General features: G+C 37.5%; 1 protein-coding gene across 1 annotated transcript in view; it reads left to right on the top strand.

The window, feature by feature from the left end:
- Positions 1-18,301, top strand: part of TTC29 (tetratricopeptide repeat domain 29) — a 264,021-nt gene that overhangs the window by 125,342 nt on the left and 120,378 nt on the right. Inside the window, 1 exon segment of the mRNA XM_023226242.1 lies at positions 13,801-14,029. Coding sequence (XP_023082010.1) covers positions 13,801-14,029 — 229 coding nt within the window.

The following is an 18,301-nucleotide window of genomic DNA, read 5'->3' on the forward strand; positions in this document are numbered from 1 at the left end:
GAAACTAATATTTCTTTAGTTCCTGAAGTGGAGCAAGTGCTTTCAAACAAGGTATCTCATTTCCTTTTTCTCTTACATCCCCTCTCTTGTTCCCCTGGGCTCATTTGCCTCCCCTCTCTCCTATTCCTTGAAATCTAAAAAGCCCCCTTTTCTCCTGGCCCTTCTTCTCCCCGACTCCCTTACCCATCTTGCTCCCTTCTCTCCTGCGTTCTTTCTTCTCGACCCTCCTCCTTGCTGTCTGACCCCCGGGTCGTCCTCTCCCTCTCCCCCATGGCCACCACTTTGTTTCCCTCCTTTTTCGAGTCCTTCCCTGTCTGTTGCTCTAGCTGTGCTCAGGTTTTGCGTGTCGTGTGCTTCCTCTGCTACCCCTTGGCTCCCTGCCCATTTCTTTGCCTTTATTGACTCCTCTCTCCTTGATTTTGTATTTGCTTTTATTTACTTTTTAGGATACAGTGGTGAAAACAGGCAAGACCTAAACCCTTGTGAGGCTCACAGTCTAATGAGGGAGCTTCTCCTATAGCATAGGAGAAAAGATATAGTCTATGAATATATGCAGTATGATACGGTGTATGGATCAAGTTGTATATTTGAAGGCATATATATCTGAAGATAGTGCAAATACCCAGAGTCCTCCAAATTTTTCTATTAGAATAGGGATAAACTGATAAAATTTAACTTCTGGCAGTTGACACAGCTTTTGGATATTATTTCTTGTAACTAAACTTCAGAAATTAAACTCTTATCCAAGAATCAAAAATCAGAGAATAAAATACACACTGGTGAGATATAAACTCTTGGCAAAAACATTAAGAAAACGCAAATATAAAAATATTGCTCCTCAGAAAAGTGTATTTTCCTTATGCTTTCTGTTATTAAGAAAATATAGCTTAGCAATGTTCATGTTATTCAGAAGGGCTGGGTTTGGGTATTGTTTGGAGGTAGGGTAAAAAGTTGTGTTTTTTGCCCTTCTGTTTTGAAAAACAGTCCTTCGAAAAGTGCAAGTCTCTCCCCTCAATTCCAAACGCATACCCCACCACCTATTTGACATTTTCACTTAGATATCTTCAACTATAATATACTAAAAACTGAACTTACTGTTTTTTCGTCCAAATTTTTCTTCTAACAACTTAAATCTCAACTGCATTAGAATATTATTTAGGCATTTTCCAAGCAATCTTCTCTTTTTAGTCTGGGAGCTCCTCTTATCTGCCCCATCCAGGCCCATGGCTTTTAAATACTATCCATATGCCAATGACTTCCAGATTTGTATCTCCAATCCTGATCTCTCCTGGGACTCCAAACTTTGTAAAAGCAATTGCTTCCTTAGCACCTCCACCCGGATTTCTAACATATTTCTTTTTTTTTTTTTTTAATGTTTTTTTTTATTTTTTTTTTTTTATTTTTTTATTTTTATTATACTTTAAGTTCTAGGGTACATGTGCATAACGTGCAGGTTTGTTACATATGTATACCTGTGCCATGTTGGTGTGCTGCACCCATCAACTCGTCAGCACCCATCAATTCATCATTTATATCAGGTATAACTCCCCAGTGCAACCCCTCCCCCCTCCCCCCTCCCCATGATAGGCCCAGTGTGTGATGTTCCCCTTCCCGAGTCCAAGTGATTTCATTGTTCAGTTCCCACCTATGAGTGAGAACATGCGGTGTTTGGTTTTCTCTTCTTGTGATAGTTTGCTAAGAATGATGGTTTCCAGCTGCATCCATGTCCCTACAAAGGACACAAACTCATCCTTTTTTATGGCTGCATAGTATTCCATGGTGTATATGTGCCACATTTTCTTAATCCAGTCTGTCACTGATGGACATTTGGGTTGATTCCAAGTCTTTGCTATTGTGAATAGTGCCGCAATAAACATACGTGTGCATGTGTCTTTATAGCAGCATGATTTATAATCCTTTGGGTATATCCCCAGTAATGGGATGGCTGGGTCATATGGTACTTCTAGTTCTAGATCCTTGAGGAATCGCCATACTGTTTTCCATAATGGTTGAACTAGTTTACAATCCCACCAACAGTATAAAAGTGTCCCTATTTCTCCACATCCTCTCCAGCACCTGTTGCTTCCTGACTTTTTAATGATTGCCATTCTAACTGGTGTGAGATGGTATCTCATTGTGGTTTTGATTTGCATTTCTCTGATGGCGAGTGATGATGAGCATTTTTTCATGTGTCTGTTGACTGTATGAATGTCTTCTTTTGAGAAATGTCTGTTTATATCCTTTGCCCACTTTTTGATGGGGTTGTTTGTCTTTTTCTTGTAAATTTGTTTGAGTTCTTTGTAGGTTCTGGATATTAGCCCTTTGTCAGATGAGTAGATTGCAAAAATGTTCTCCCATTCTGTAGGTTGCCTGTTCACTCTGATGGTAGTTTCTTTTGCTGTGCAGAAGCTCTTTAGTTTAATTAGATCCCATTTGTAAATTTTGGCTTTTGTTGCCATTGCTTTTGGTGCTTTAGACATGAAGTCCTTGCCCATGCCTATGTCCTGAATGGTGCTACCTAGGTTTTCTTCTAGGGTTTTTATGGTATTAGGTCTAACATTTAAGTCTCTAATCCATCTTGAATTAATGTTCATATAAGGAGTAAGGAAAGGATCTAGTTTCAGCTTTCTACTTATGGCTAGCCAATTTTCCCAGTACCATTTATTAAATAGGGAATCCTTTCCCCCTTTCTTGTTTTTGTCAGGTTTGTCAAAGATCAGATGGCTGTAGATGTGTAGTACTATTTCTGAGGACTCTGTTCTATTCCATTGGTCTATATCTCTGTTTTGGTACCAGTACCATGCTGTTTTGGTTACTGTAGCCTTGTAGTATAGTTTGAAGTCAGGTAGCATGATGCCTCCAGCTTTGTTTTTTGACTTAGGATTGTCTTGGCAATGAGGGCTCTTTTTTGGTTCCATATGAACTTTAAAGCAGTTTTTTCCAATTCTGTGAAGAAACTCATTGGTAGCTTGATGGGGATGGCATTGAGTCTATAAATTACCTTGGGCAGTATTGCCATTTTCACAATATTGATTCTTCCTATCCATGAGCACGGTATGTTCTTCCATTTGTTTGTGTCCTCTTTGATTTCACTGAGCAGTGGTTTATAGTTCTCCTTGAAGAGGTCCTTTACATCCCTTGTAAGTTGGATTCCTAGGTATTTTATTCTCTTTGAAGCAATTGTGAATGGAAGTTCATTCCTGATTTGGCTCTCTGCTTGTCTGTTACTGGTGTATAAGAATGCTTGTGATTTTTGCACATTAATCTTGTATCCTGAGACTTTGCTAAAGTTGCTTATCAGCTTAAGGAGATTTTGGGCTGAGACAATGGGGTTTTCTAAATATACAATCATGTCAGCTGCAAACAGGGACAATTTGACTTCTTCTTTTCCTAACTGAATACCCTTGATTTCTTTCTCTTGCCTGATTGCCCTAGCCAGAACTTCCAACACTATGTTGAATAGGAGTGGTGAGAGAGGGCATCCCTGTCTTGTGCCAGTTTTCAAAGGGAATTTTTCCAGTTTTTGCCCATTCAGTATGATATTGGCTGTGGGTTTGTCATAAATAGCTCTTATTATCTTGAGATATGTTCCATCAATACCGAATTTATTGAGCGTTTTTAGCATGAAGGGCTGTTGAATTTTGTCAAAGGCCTTTTCTGTATCTATTGAGATAATCATGTGGTTTTTGTCTTTGGTTCTGTTTATATGCTGGATTACATTCATTGATTTACATATGTTGAACCAGCCAATATTTTAACATTTTGAAAACTTGTCCTGAATCTTTAAAAGCAAGCCCAATATTTTCGGGCTTCATATTGCTCATGCAAGGTATTGTAATTGTATTCTTAACAATTTTCAAGAAGTAAAAATAATATATGACCAAAATTATAATGGTTGGAAAAATACTGGAGTTACCTTTTACTGTAATTATTATAGTAATTATAATTAGAATTAGTGCATCTTAAAAATATCCTGCATCCTAGTTAGTTACCTTTTACTACATAATCATAGAAAATGGACCACTCATCCTCCCCTCTGGGTCTTTTGATGGACTGTTAATTGAAAATATATAATTAGTGTAAAGTGGTCAAATGATAATGTTTTAGAGGAAATAACTAGGTTTATAAGAGTTCTCATTCCTTAATAAAACCATAGAATAATTACATAGTTAAAAGAATGGTGGTACCAACACTAAAATTATACGAAAAATGGGTAGGAAATGATTTATCCTTAGTACTGAGAAAATGCTCATTCATTTTGAGCTTGCTCATTGAACAGAGTGACATTTTAGACACTAAAAATCAAAATAATGCATGAAAATTCTATGTTATAATGTAATAATTCGAGTGTTGTTCCAAGGTCTATGATGTCATCAAGATCCTGTCCTGGAATTGTTCACTAAATGCTTATCAGGGATATTAATAAAATTAAATGAAGTTGTTCTTTTCCTGTAAGATTCATTTAGGAAGTACATATTGTCAATCTCATATTTAAGATTGCCAACTCTAATTACTAGAATCTTCTGAATTTTAAAATAGAATAGGGATTATCTGATAACAGAAATAAACTGTAGAAAGTTGTATTTAACCTTTGGAGAAGAGATTTAGACAGTAAACTCTGACAATTAAACATCCACAAATACGATATACATTAGCGAAATCTCATTCTAAAATGGTATGTATACAAATGCTTGCATCTTAAAAGAATTAATTTTGTATTTCTTTAGTAGTGTTTTAAACTAGAGAAACTAGAAAAACTGGTAGGTTCATATCTATTTATGTCAATTGTGTGTCTCTAAAGATGGAATACTAAGTACAATTTGAGGGAATCATAATTAGCTAATTATAAAGCTCCTTTTTTAAGAGTAAAAAGGCACTTAAATAAGACCTAATCAAAATTTTAGGCATATCACTACTTTCACTTCACTCACCTCAAAAACTTGAGTGGGAACTCCATTTACTGCTGCTTCTACATGGCCTGGCATTTGGCCTGGCTCAGAGTGGTTGGCAAATGAATGAATGAATAAATGAATGAATGAGCTAATTTTTACTTAATAATATATAAAAATAATTTTGGAAATTCATATATATGTCCACTTATTTGTGGTCTCTAATTTTCCTAATTAAGACTCTCACCCAAAACAATAAATAATTGAAATCTCAGAAATATAATTAGAATATCAATTAGATATTTATACTTTTGTTTCTAAAAAAAAGGTTATGTTTGGCCTAACTGTATATTTTCATATATTTTGTCCTATGTCTTTGCTATCTACCAGGAAAATCTATAATTTTAGTGACTTTTATTTACATCATCTTCAATATTTGTATTGTTTCTCAATTATAGTTTACTTCATTGGCTTACAAATATCTTTGATACCATTTTATTTTTTCCTAGGTAACTTTTTTCTCATATAAATTTTATGTTTTATACCTTGAGGAAAGAGAAATAATTGTTCACCTCAATAAACAAAAGTTAGTTTTGATGTAATATGGAGAGACTCTGGTTAAATTAACAAAGTTGGTTGGAATGAATCATTTGAATAAACAGTTCTCCTAAACTGTCCTTGTGGGCTTATAACATAGTGTTAGATGTGCTCTTCCTGTATCTAACAAAATGATCACATAAGTCCTATTTCTCCCCCTCCTCACCTTGCCAGAAATTTCTTTATTCAGTCAGTTTGACCGATCTTGGAGCTTCATGATTATACAGAAGTATGCAGAGTTGAAGATGTGTTTTACCTTTACTGCTGTAATGGTATAAAGCTGTTCCTGTGTTGTTTTTATGTTCATTTCCTTCATAAAATACTAGAAACTGACTTATACAGCAAAACATTCTCCCATATAAGGATTTCTGTTCAAAAGAGTGCACATGCATGTTTTTGTTTTTTGTGTGTATGGTGGGGTGAGGAGGAGAGAGATGAGTGGAAGGGAGGAGATGGTGGAGCCTAAAGGGTTACAAGTCAGTGAAGAAAGGAAATTTTGTCCCCTAGAGCCCCTAGATCAATCCTAGATAATATCCTCCTCTTAGAAAGAGATTTTCATGAGGATTTTTAGAAGATTTGGGGGTGGCAGAAGATGCTCTTTTCTCTGAGGCTCAATGTGATTATTTGTAAAATAAGAATAGTATTTTCCTCATAGGGTGACGTGTGAAAGTTAATGACATAATACATACGAAGTATTTAGCATTGGCCCCCATGCTTCATAAGAGCTAGGTAAATAGTATTTATTTGTGGAGGATAGCTTTTAATGGAGGTGACACTGGCAAACAACAACAACAACACCACCCTGAATTTTTGCAGCTCGAGCTGTTGTGAAGGACTTCTTGAAGAGATATTTAAATTATCGTTTGATCAGTGCTAGTGACATCAAGGTCATATTTTTCAGAAATTCTGATTACTTCAACATTCTCAGTTAAGAAGAATGGCATATGAACATGGGAAAGTAAGAGCAGTAAACGAATTAGAGGATAGGTACATTTATTTTCACCAGCCATTAACCAAATAACTTGGCCGAAATGATCTTTTGCTGCGACTGAAAACAAAACATAGTAATCTCAGGACTTTGGGAAGCCAAGGCAGGTAGATCAGTTGAGGTCAGGGGTTCAAGACCAGCCTGGCCAACATGGTAAAACCCTGCCTCTACCAAAAATATAAAAAATTAACCGAGCATGGTGGCATACGCCTGTAATACCAGCTACTCGAGATGCTGAGGCAGGAGAATCACTTGAACCTGGGAGGCAGAGGTTGTGTAAGCTGAAATCATGCCCTGCACTCCAACCTGGGTGACAGAACAAGACTCCACCTCAAAAAAAAAAAAAAAAAAAAAAAAAAAAGATATGTAAAAAATATTTCATTAGCTAAATCCAACTCTATAAATAGTAAAATTCTATCCAAATCAATGTGAATTGGTTCACTAATTCCCAAACTTCTTTTTACTACAATGTATTAGGTTGAACCATATGAAACTGCAAATATTTGATCACTTTTTATCAATAAGAACATAAGTCTTTTTTTATATATACTTTAAGTTCTGGGATACATGTGCAGAGCATACAGGTTTGTTACATAGGTATACACATGTCATGGTGGTTTGCTGCACCCATCAACCTGTTATCTACATTAGGTATTTCTCCTAATGCTATATCCCTCCCCTAGTCCCCCACTCCCCAACAGGCCCTGGTGTGTGATGTTCCCTTCTCTATGTCCATGTCTTCTCATTGTTCACCTCCCACTTATGAGTGAGAACATGCAGTGTTTGGTTTTCTGTTCCTGTGTTAATTTGCTGAGAAGTGTTAGTTTGCTGATAATGATAGTTTCCATCTGCATCCATGTCCCTAAAAAGGACATGAACTCATCCTTTTTTATAGCTGCATAGTATTTCATGGTGTATATGTCCCACATTTTCTTTATCCAGTCTATCATTGATGGATATTTAGGTTGGTTCAACATAGACACATATGCTTATTGCAGCACTGTTCACAATAGCAAAGACTTGGAACCGTCTTTATGGTAGAATGATTTATAATCCTTGGGGAATATACCCAGTAATGGGATTGCTGGATCAAATAGTATTTCTGGTTCTAGATCCTTGAGAAATCGCCACCCTATCTTCCACAATGGTTGAACTAATTTACACTCCCACCAACAGGGTAAAAACATTTCTATTTCTCCATATCCTCTCCAGCATCTGTTGTTTCCTCACTTTATAATGATCACCATTCTAACTGGCATGAGATGGTATCTCAAACGTTTCTATTTCTCCACATTCTCTCCTGCATCTGTTGTTTCCTGACTTTTTAATGATTGCCATTCTAACTGGCATGAGATGGTATCTCATTGTGGTTTTGATTTGCATTTCTCTAATGGTCAGTGATGATGAGCTTCTTTTTCATATATTTGCTGGACACATAAATGTCTTCTTTGGAGAAGTATCTGTTCATATCCTTTGCCCAGTTTTTAAGTGAGTTGTTTTTTTCTTGTAAATTTGTTGAAGTTCTTTGTAGATTCTAGATTTTAGCCCTTTGTCAGTTGGCTAGATGGCAAAAATTTTCTCCCATTCTGTAGGTTGCCTGTTTACTCTGATGATAGTTCATTTTGCTGTGCAGAAACTCTTTAGTTTAATTAGATCCCATTTGTCAATTTTGGCTTTTGTTGCCATTGCTGTTGGTGTTATAGTCATGAAGTCTTTGCTCATGCCTATGTCCTGAATGGTATTGCTTAGGTTTTCTTCTAGGGTTTTTATGGTTTCAGGTTTTACGTTTAAGTCTTTAATCCATCTTGAGTTAATTTTTGTATAAGGTGCAAGGAAGGGGCCCAGTTTCAGTTTTTGCATATGGCTAGCCAGTTTTCCCAATACCATTTATTAAATAGGGAATCCTTTCCTCATTGCTTGTTTTGTCAGGTTTGTCAAAGATCAGATGGTTGTAGATGTGTGTCATTATTTCTGAAGCCTCTGTTCTGTTCCATTGATCTATATATCTGTTTTGGTACAGTACCATGCTGTTTTGGTTACTGTAGCCTTGTAGTATATTTTGAAGTCAGATAGCATGATGCCTCCAGCTTTGTTCTTTTTGCTTAGGATTGTCTTGGCTATACAGGCTCTTTTTTGGTTCCATATGAAATTTAAAGTAATTTTTTCTAAATCTGTGAAGAAAGTCAATGGTAGCTTGATGGGGATAGCATTGAATCTATAAATTACTTTGGGCAGTATGACTGTTTTCACGATATTGATTCTTCCTATCGATGAGCATGGAATGTTTTTCCATTTGTTTGTGTTCTTTCTTATTTCCTTGAGCAATGGTCCGTAGTTCTCCTTGAAGAGGTCCTTCACATCCCTGTAAATTGTATTTCTAGGTATTTTATTCTCTTTGTAGCAATTGTGAATGGGAGTTCACTCATGATTTGGCTCTCTGTCTGTTATTGGTGTATAGGAATGCTTGTGATTTTTGTAAATTGATTTTGTATCCTGAGACTTTGCTGAAGTTGCTTATCAGCTTAAGGAGATTTTAGGCTGAGACGATGGGGTTTCCTAAATATACAATCATGTCATTCGCAAACAGAGACAATTTGACTTCCTCTCTTCCTACTCGAATACCCTTTATTTATTCCTCTTGTCTGATCACCCTGGCCAGAACTTCTAATACTATGTTGAATAGGTGTGGTGAGAGAGGAACATCCTTGCCTTGTGCCAGTTTTCAAAGGGAATGCTTCCAGCTTGTGCCCATTCAGTATGATATTGGCTGTGGGTTTATCATAAATAGCTCTTATTATTTTGAGATACGTTCCATCAATACCTAGTTTATCAAGTTTTTTAGCATGAAGGGATGTTTAATTTTATCGAAGAGCTTTTCTGCATCTATTGAGATAATCATGTGGTTTTTGTCAGTGGTTCTGTTTATGTGAGAGAAATTACGTTTTTTGATTCACGTGTGTTGAAACAGCTTTGCATCCCAGGGATGAAGCCAACTTGGTCGTGGTGAATAAGATTTTTAATGTGCTGCTGGATTTGGTTTGCCAGTATTTTATTGAGTATTTTTGCATCAATGTGCATCAGGGATGTTGGCCTGAAATTTTCTTTTTTGTGTGTGTCTCTGCCAGGTTTTGTTATCAGGATGATGCTGACCTCTAAGATGAGTTAGGGAGGAGTCCCTCTTTTTCTATTGTTTGGAATAGTTTCAGAAGGAATGGTACCAGCTCCTCTTTGTACCTCTGATAGAATTCAGCTATGAATCTGTCTTTTTTTGGTTAGTAGGCTATTAATTACTGCCTCAATTTCAGAACTTGTTATTGGTCTATTCAGGGATTTGACTTCTTCCTGGTATAATCTTGGGAGGGTATATGTGTCCAGGAATTTATCCATTTCATCTATATTTTGTAGTTATTTGCGTAGAGGTGTTTACAGTATTCTCTGATGGTAGTTTGTATTTCTGTGGGATCAGTAGTGATATCCCCTTTATCATTTTTTATTGCATCTATTTGATTCTTCTCTCTTCTTAGTCTGGCTAGCATTCTATCTATTTTGTTAATCTTTTTTAAAAAAAAAAAAGAAAAAAGAAAACAGCTCCTGGATTCATTGATTTTCTTTTGAAGGATTTTTTGTGTCTCGATCTCCTTCAGTTCTGCTCTGATCTTAGTTTAACTATTTCTTGCCTTCTGCTAGCTTTTGAATTTGTTTGCTCTTGATTCTCTAGTTCTTTTAATTGTGATGTTAGGGTGTCGATTTAAATCTTTCCTGCTTTATCAATGTGGGCATTTAGTGCTATAAATTTCCCTCTAAACACTGCTTTAGCTGTGTCCCAGAGATTCTGGTACATTGTGTCTTTGTTATCATTGGTTTCAAAGATCTTATTTATTTCTGCCTTAATTTTGTTATTTACCCAGTAGTCACTTAGGAGCATTTTGTTCAATTTCCATTGGTAGTTTTGAGTGAGTTTCTTAATCCTGAGTTCTAATTTGATTGCACTGTGGTCTGACAGACTATTTGTTATGATATCTATTCTTTTGTATTTGCTAGGGAGTGTTTTACTTCCAATTATGTAGTCAATTTTAGAATAAGTGTGATGTGGTGCTGAGAAGAATGTACATTCTGTTGATTTGGGGTGGAGAGTCCTGTAGATGCCTGTTAAGTACACTTGGTCCAGAGCTGAATTCAAGTCCGGAATATCCTTGTTAATTTTATGTTCGTTGATCTGTCTAATATTGACAGTGGGGTGTTAAAGTCTCTCACTATTATTATGTGGGATTCTAAGTCTCTTTGTAGGTCTCTAAAAACTTGTCTTATTCATCTGGGTGTTCCATGTTTTGGGTGCATATATATTTAGGCTAGTTAGCTCTTTTTGCTTCATTGATCCCTTTACTATTATGTAATGCTCTTCTTTGTCTTTCTTTTCATCTTTGTTGGTTTAAAGTCTGTTTTATCAGAGACTAGGATTGCAACCTCTGCTTTTATTTTGCTTATCATTTACCTGGTAAATATTCCTTCATCCCTTTATTTTAAGCCTCCGTGTGCCTTTGCACATGAAATGGGCTTCCTGAATAGAGCACACTGATGGATCTTCAGTCTTTATCAAATTTGCCAGTCTGTTTCTGTTAATTGGGGTATTTAGCCTGTTTCCATTTAAGGTTAATATTGTTATGTGTGAATTTGATTCTGTCATTTCGATGCTAGCTGGTTATTTTGCCCATTAGTTGATGCAGTTTCTTCATAGTGTTGATGGTCTTTACAATTTGGTGTTTTTGCAGTAGTTGGTACTAGTTTTTCCTTTCCATATTTAGTGCTTCCTTCAGGAGCTCTGGTAAGGCAGGCCTGGTGGTGACAAAATCTCTCAGCATTTGCTTGTCTGTAAAGGATTTTATTTCTCCTTCAGTTATGAAGCTTAGTTTGACTGAATATGAAATTCTGAGTTGAAAATTCTTTTAAGAGTGTTGAATATTGGCCCCAACTCTCTTCTGGCTTGTAGGGTTTCTGCAAAGAAATCCACTGTTAGTCTGATGGGCTTCCCTTTGTGGATAACCTGACCTTTCTCTCTGGTTGCCCTTAATACTGTTTCCCTCATTTCATCCTTGGTGATTCTGATGATTATGTGTCTCAGAGTTGCTCTTCTCAAGGAGTTTTGTGGTGTTCTCTGTATTTCCTGAATTTGAATGTTGGCCTGTCTTGCTAGGTTGGGAAGTGCTCTTGTATAGTTTTCTGAAGAGTGTTTTCTAACTTGGGTCCATTCTCTCCGTCACTTTCAGGTACACCAATCAAATGTAGATTTGGTCTTTTCACATAGTCCCATATTTCTTGGAGGCTTCTTTCATTCCTTTTCTTCTTTTTTCTCTAATCTTGTCTTCACACTTTATTTCATTAAGTTGATCTTCAATCTCTGATATCCTTTCTTCCACTTGATCGATTCAGCTATTGATACTTCTGTATGCTTCACGAAATTCTCATGCTGTGTTTTTCAGTTCCATCAGGTCATTTATGTTCTTCTCTAAACTGGCTATTTTAGATAGCAATTCGTCTAACGTTTTGTCAAGGTTCTTAGCTTCCTTGCATTGGATTAGAACATGGTCCTTTAGCTCAGAGAAGTTTTTTTATTACTCGTTTTCTGAAACCTACTGCTGTCAATTCGTCAAACTCATTTTCCATCAAGTTTTGTTCCCTTGCTGGTGAGGAGTTATGATCCTTTGGAGAAGAAGAGGCATTCTGGTTTTTGGAATTTTCAGCCTTTTTGTGCTGGTTTTTTGTTATCTTCGTGGGTTTATCTACCTTTGGTCTTTGATGTTGGTGACCTTCGGATGGCATTTCTGTGTGGACATCTTTTTTGTTGATGTTGATGCTATTCCTTTACGTTTGTTAGTTTTCCTTCTAACAGTCAGGCCCCTCTCCTGCAGGTCTGCTGGAGTTTGCTGGAGGTGCACTCTAGACCCTGTTTGCCTGGGTATCACCAGTGGAAGCTGCAGAACAGCAAAGATTTTTGCCTGTTCCTTCCTTTGGAAGCTTCGCCACAGAGGGTCATCCTCCAGATGCCAGCTGGAGCTCTCTTGTATGAAGTGTCTGTCAACCCCTGCTGGGAGATGTCTCTCAGTCAGGAGGCAGCGGGGCTCAGGGACCCACTTGAGGAGGCAGTCTGTCTCTTAGCAGAGCTGGAGCACTCTGCTGGCAGATCTGCTGCTCTCTTCAGGGCCAGCAGGCAGAAAAATTTAAGTCTGCTGAAGCTGTGCCCACAGCCGTCCCTTCCCCCAGGTGCTGTGTCCCAGGGACATGGGAGTTTTATCTATAAGCCTGTGATTGGGGCTGCTGCCTTTCTTTCAGAGATGCCCTGCCCAGAGAGGAGGAATCTAGAGAGGCAGTCTGGCTTCAGGGGCTTTGGGGAGCTGCGGTGTGCTCCACCCAGTTGAAACTTCCCAGAGGCTTCGTTTACCTTGTGAGGGGAAAACCGCCTACTCAAGCCTCGGTAATGGTGGATCCCCCGCCCCCACCAAGCTGGAGCATCCCAGGCAGCGAGAATTTCGCGCTAGTGGATCTTAGCTTGCTTGGCTCGGTATGGGTGGGATTCGCTGAGCTAGACCACTTGGCTCCCTGGCTTCAGCCTCCTTTCCAGGGTAGTGAATGGTTCTGTCTTGCTTGCATTGTAGACAGCACTGTGGTGTGAAAAAAGAACTCCTGCTCAGTGTCTACCCAAATGGCCACCCTGTTTTGTGCTTGAAACCCAGGGCCCTGGTGGCATAGGCACCGGAGGGAATCTCCTGGTCTGTGGGTTGTGAAGACCATGGGGAAAGCATAATATCTGGGCAAGAGAGCACCGTTCCTCATGGCACAGTCCTTTGCAGCTTCCCTTGGCTAGGCAAGGAAATTCCCCAACCCCTTGCACTTCCCAGGTGAAGCAGTGCCCAACCCTGCTTCAGCTTGCCCTCTGTGGGCTTCACCCACTGTCTAACCCTTCCCAAAGAGATGAGCCGGTTACCTCAGTTGAAAATGCAGAAAACACCCACCTTCTGTGTTGAGCTCACTGGATGCTACAGACCAGAGCTGTTCCTATTCGGCCATCTTGGCAGACATTGCAGAACTTAAGTCTTATATAGCTTAGTCTAATAGATAGAACTTTCCTACTTCAAAATATTGAATGTTAAGTAATCACAGCTCTTTAAGAGAACCTTATCCTAATAGCCTGCTTGCCATCTGTTTCTTCTTGAAGATGAACTGCTGTAACTGTCGAAAGGTCAGTGTGGGACATGCCAGGGTAAGGTCAGAAAATATGTGAAATGGTGAAATTAAAAGTAAGAAAGAAAATTCTTTCTCTTACCTTTTTAGGGATACTACAACAAAGCTTCTGAATGCTTTCAGCAAGCTTTTGACACAACAGTAGAGCTAATGAGCATGCCTCTGATGGATGAGACAAAAGTTCACTATGGAATAGCAAAAGCTCATCAGATGATGCTTACAGTGAACAACTATATAGAGTCTGCAGATCTCACCAGCCTCAACTACCTGCTGTCATGGAAGGAGAGCAGAGGTGACATTGAACCTGATCCAGTTACTGGTAAGGCATTGGTTTTTAGAACACTTGAGTTTTCATCTCATTCTCAGTGATTAATTCACTTTCATTGGAAAGGTTCACTCAAATGTTGGTGATTTTAATTTGATTGGTAATTTTAATTTTAATTTCATGGATCTATTACTACATGAAGGTTGGATATGCTTGTGTGCTAAATTATACCTTTGATGTTTAAGAGAAGCATAAAATAGTGGTAATAATGTGGTGTACCTGATAAATCACCATTCTCATGCTGTGGTTTTTTTTCATCAGTTATCTTAGTCAACAATACGTACTGATGAGGCATAAGGAATGTGAAATAAGCTTATGCTTTTTTAGCATGCTCCGTGTTATACCTTACTGAAAAGAGTGACTGTTGATGAATGCTAATTTGCTTTATCTGCTTACTTTACTGATGAGTACTTTTATCAGTTTGAGTTTGAATATTAATTTAGAAAATACCTGAGAGTAATCTTTCTCAATTCTACTTTTTTCCTACATACTTTTTCTTATGAAGAATTCTATTCAAAATAGTCAATTAAAAACCAACAACTAGAAGGGATGCAGGGGTCAGTATTATGTGCCAACTATGTTTGGCTCAAGTCCCCAGTTAAGAACTTTAGAACGGGATATTTTAAAAAACAAAACAAAATAAAATAAAAAAATACTGCCTATGACAGACTTTAGAGTTTCTTTTAGTTGTGTGCAAATCAAACTTTTTAAAGTAAAATATTTTGGCATAACTCAAATGGAATCATAAGGCAAACCTTTTGTAATGTGAAGAAGTATCTTCTATTTGATTTGAACTCTTTCTTTTCCCCTGTGGTCATTTAGATGAAACAACAATCTATTTTGGTATTTATTTCCTCCATAGGATAAATTGTAAATAATAGCAAATTAAGCACACATGAATTTTGTTGACTTTTTTAGGTCAGTAGAATATTACTTAACAACCCACCGTCCTCTACTTATAAAATAAGGAAAGCTCTTCCAAATACATCCATAGTAAGAGAAAACAAGATGAAGTCTTCAAAAAAATGGCAGCTTCTTGAATTTCAGTGTGTTCAAACACTTCCAAAATATGTACAGTCCATTATTAACTGACTGCTTTCTGGTCATATTGTGCTTACTTCAGCATGCTGTCTTGTCATCATGTATTTGAGAGTTCTGTAGTTTTGAGTTATGTATCCTTCAGGTTCTCATATTTTCTGCCCAGAATGGCAGAAAATAACCCAGAGGAAACATGACCCATATTAGATTACTTATTCTGATGAAGGTTTAGTAGAAGATAAGTAAAACTTCTCGCATTTTCAGATTTATTTTGCATAAACTCCGACCATCACACAATGGTAATTATGAAAAAAAAATACTCCTGAAAAAAGTATCTTCTGATCAGACCTATGTCCATTCGAGGCCATCCTGATTTTCACTTTAAAAAAATCTTTTTTTTTTTTTTTTTTTTTTGAGTCAGAGTCCTGCTCTGTCACCCAGGCTGGAGTGCAGTGGTGCGATCTCAGCTCACTGCAAGCTCTGCCTCCTGGGTTCACACCATCCTCCTGCCTCAGGCTCCCGAGCACCTGGGACCACAGGCGCCCACCATGATGCCCGGCTAATTTTTTTTGTATTTTTAGTAGAGACTGGGTTTCACAGTATTAGCCAGGATGGTGTCAATCTCCTGACCCAGTGGTCCACCTGCCTCGGCCTCCCAAAGTGCTGGGATTACAGGCGTGAGCCACCACACCTAGCTCTTTTGTTTTTCTTTATTCTGTAAAACTATTTTTTTCTATACATTTTATGTTTTATTTCCATGCTTTTGTAAGGTCACATTTTTTTTTCCCCCAACAAGACTTAGGAGCAAAACAAAAGCATATCAAAATATTATTTAGACATTAAAAAACAGCTATTCGCCTGGTAGAGGGGGCAGATTAGGTCATTCAGAATGCTATAAAATAAAACAATCATTTGCTGATTTATTTCACCTACATTAGAAATATATGCATGGATGAGCCACAACATTATAAAACTGAAAAATAAAAACCTTTTGGATACAAGTATAAGTGAGAAATTAATTCTCATACTACTGGCATGGTTTAACATTTTCAGAGGTAGCTATTCTATTTGGAAATAAAGCCTGTGGGATATTATCAAACACGTTTGTTTACATAGACATATTTTTTAGTTCAAAAGACAGGAAATTCTGCTTTAAAATGCTTCAGAAATATTTCTTGAACCACAACTCTTAACACTATCTCTGCTCTGCTTAAAAATCTTCCTTGGCTCCCCACTGCCTGCTCATTAAATACAAGCTTCTCAACCTTTTCTGACCACTTCCCTCCCCTGCCCTATGCCACCCCCCCTGCCCTCAGCACACCACATGCTTTATTATCACCTACTTTCAGTTCTAGCCCCATCCAGGAAAATCTTGCCCATTTTGCTAGGTCATTCTCAGATGCTGAACCCTTCCATGATGCCCTCTCATTTAAATGTGGTCTCTTCTCTGTCCCACATTGAATGTCATTCATTTCTCTCCACGCACTTTTCATTTGGCATATTCTGCATCCTACCACGGCCATTTCTGTAATCCCATTTACTGCCTGATTAAGGGTATAAGTCTCTTGAAAACAGGTCCTTGTTCTTGGTATTCCCTACAAAAGAAGACACGATGTTTGGCATCTACTAGGTGCCAAGTAAATATTTGTTGAATTAAATAGAATTCAAAATGAGTATGTATGCCCTAATCATAAACTAGTTTGCATTAACTACTTTTTAAACAAAATGCATAGTTTCCCCATCTTCTTGGAAAACCTGTGATCCAACACTGCATTTTGATTACCATCCAAATACCACATGAATGAAGGATGACACTCACCCAACATGATGTCAACAAAATGAAAAAATACAAAAATATTATTTGGAAATCTGAGCAGCTTTTAAGTTTTCAACATTTGCCTTCCTTCTAAGAAAAGGCATCTTTAATCTTGCCATTGAAGGGCCCTGTGTATTCAGAAAAAAACAGATCAAAGATCAGAAAGATACATTTTAAAAGCTGTGCAGTTATCTTCACCTCTGAGACTTCCATCCTCCAAACAAATCATTAGCTCAGAGAGCAGGCAATATTCTTTTAAGCAGAGGAACATGACCCCCTAAGGGAATAGAGCAGTGAGAGCACTCAGGTCTCTAGATGAAATAGAACAGTGAGTCACCAGCAATCATCTCTCATCTTTATACCTTTCAGAGGGAACACAGCAAATATAGACACCCTCATTCTATTCTAACACTGTTAGATAGGGTTAGACCTGATTGCTTATTCTTTCTTTCCAATATTAAAATAAGAATAGATTATCCTTCCAAACTTAAGGATTTAGAAGAAATTCAAATTTATTGCAGTTGAATAAAATTGTTTATCCTAAACCAACTAAAATTGGTTGGCTCCAGAAGACTTAAGAGCCTATGAATTTCTGCTGATTTCTCCAGAATATAGTTTACTTTCCTTACTAGAGCTATTATCTCTACAGTCAAGAAGAATTTTTTTTTTTTTTAACGAAAGGCTCAATCATCTGGCCTTTTGGAGATCTCAGACCCACGTATGGAACAGCAACATAGAAGCAAAAGCTTTCCATATTCAACTTAATAGCAGTGTTAGCCTAGAAATGTAATTATAGCCATTTAAACACCAGCATTGTTTTTTTTATTTCAGACAATATTTATTAAGTTGACAATAATTGTAACCATCATCCAGTATTTATTAAGGACCCATAATTATGCTGTGTGCTACATAATTACACAATCAGTACCTCATGTGTTGCTTTTGTTTGTATTATCATCAAGTGCTCTCTGTGTATAGGGTTTTTTGTGTTTTTTTTATTATTATTATACTTTTAAGTTCTAGGGTACATGTGCACAACCTGCAGGTTTGTTACATATGTATACATGTGCCATGTTGCTATGCTGCACCCATTAACTCGTCATTTACATTAGGTATATCTCCTAATGCTATCCTTCCCCCTTCCCCACTTCCCACAGTAGGCCCCAGTGTGTGATGTTCCCCTTCCTGTGTCCAAGTGATCTCATTGTTCAATTCCCACCTATGAGTGAGAACATGCGGTGTTTGGTTTTCCATTCTTGCAATAGTTTGCTGAGAATGATGGTTTCCAGCTGCATCCATGTCCCTACAAAGGACATGAACTCATCCCTTTTTTATGGCTGCATAGGATTCCATGGTGTATATGTGCCACATTTTCTTAATCCAGTCTGTCACGGATGGACATTTGGGTTGAT

The sequence above is a fragment of the Piliocolobus tephrosceles genome, chromosome 3, assembly GCF_002776525.5.
Source record: "Piliocolobus tephrosceles isolate RC106 chromosome 3, ASM277652v3, whole genome shotgun sequence".
NCBI lineage: Eukaryota > Metazoa > Chordata > Mammalia > Primates > Cercopithecidae > Piliocolobus > Piliocolobus tephrosceles.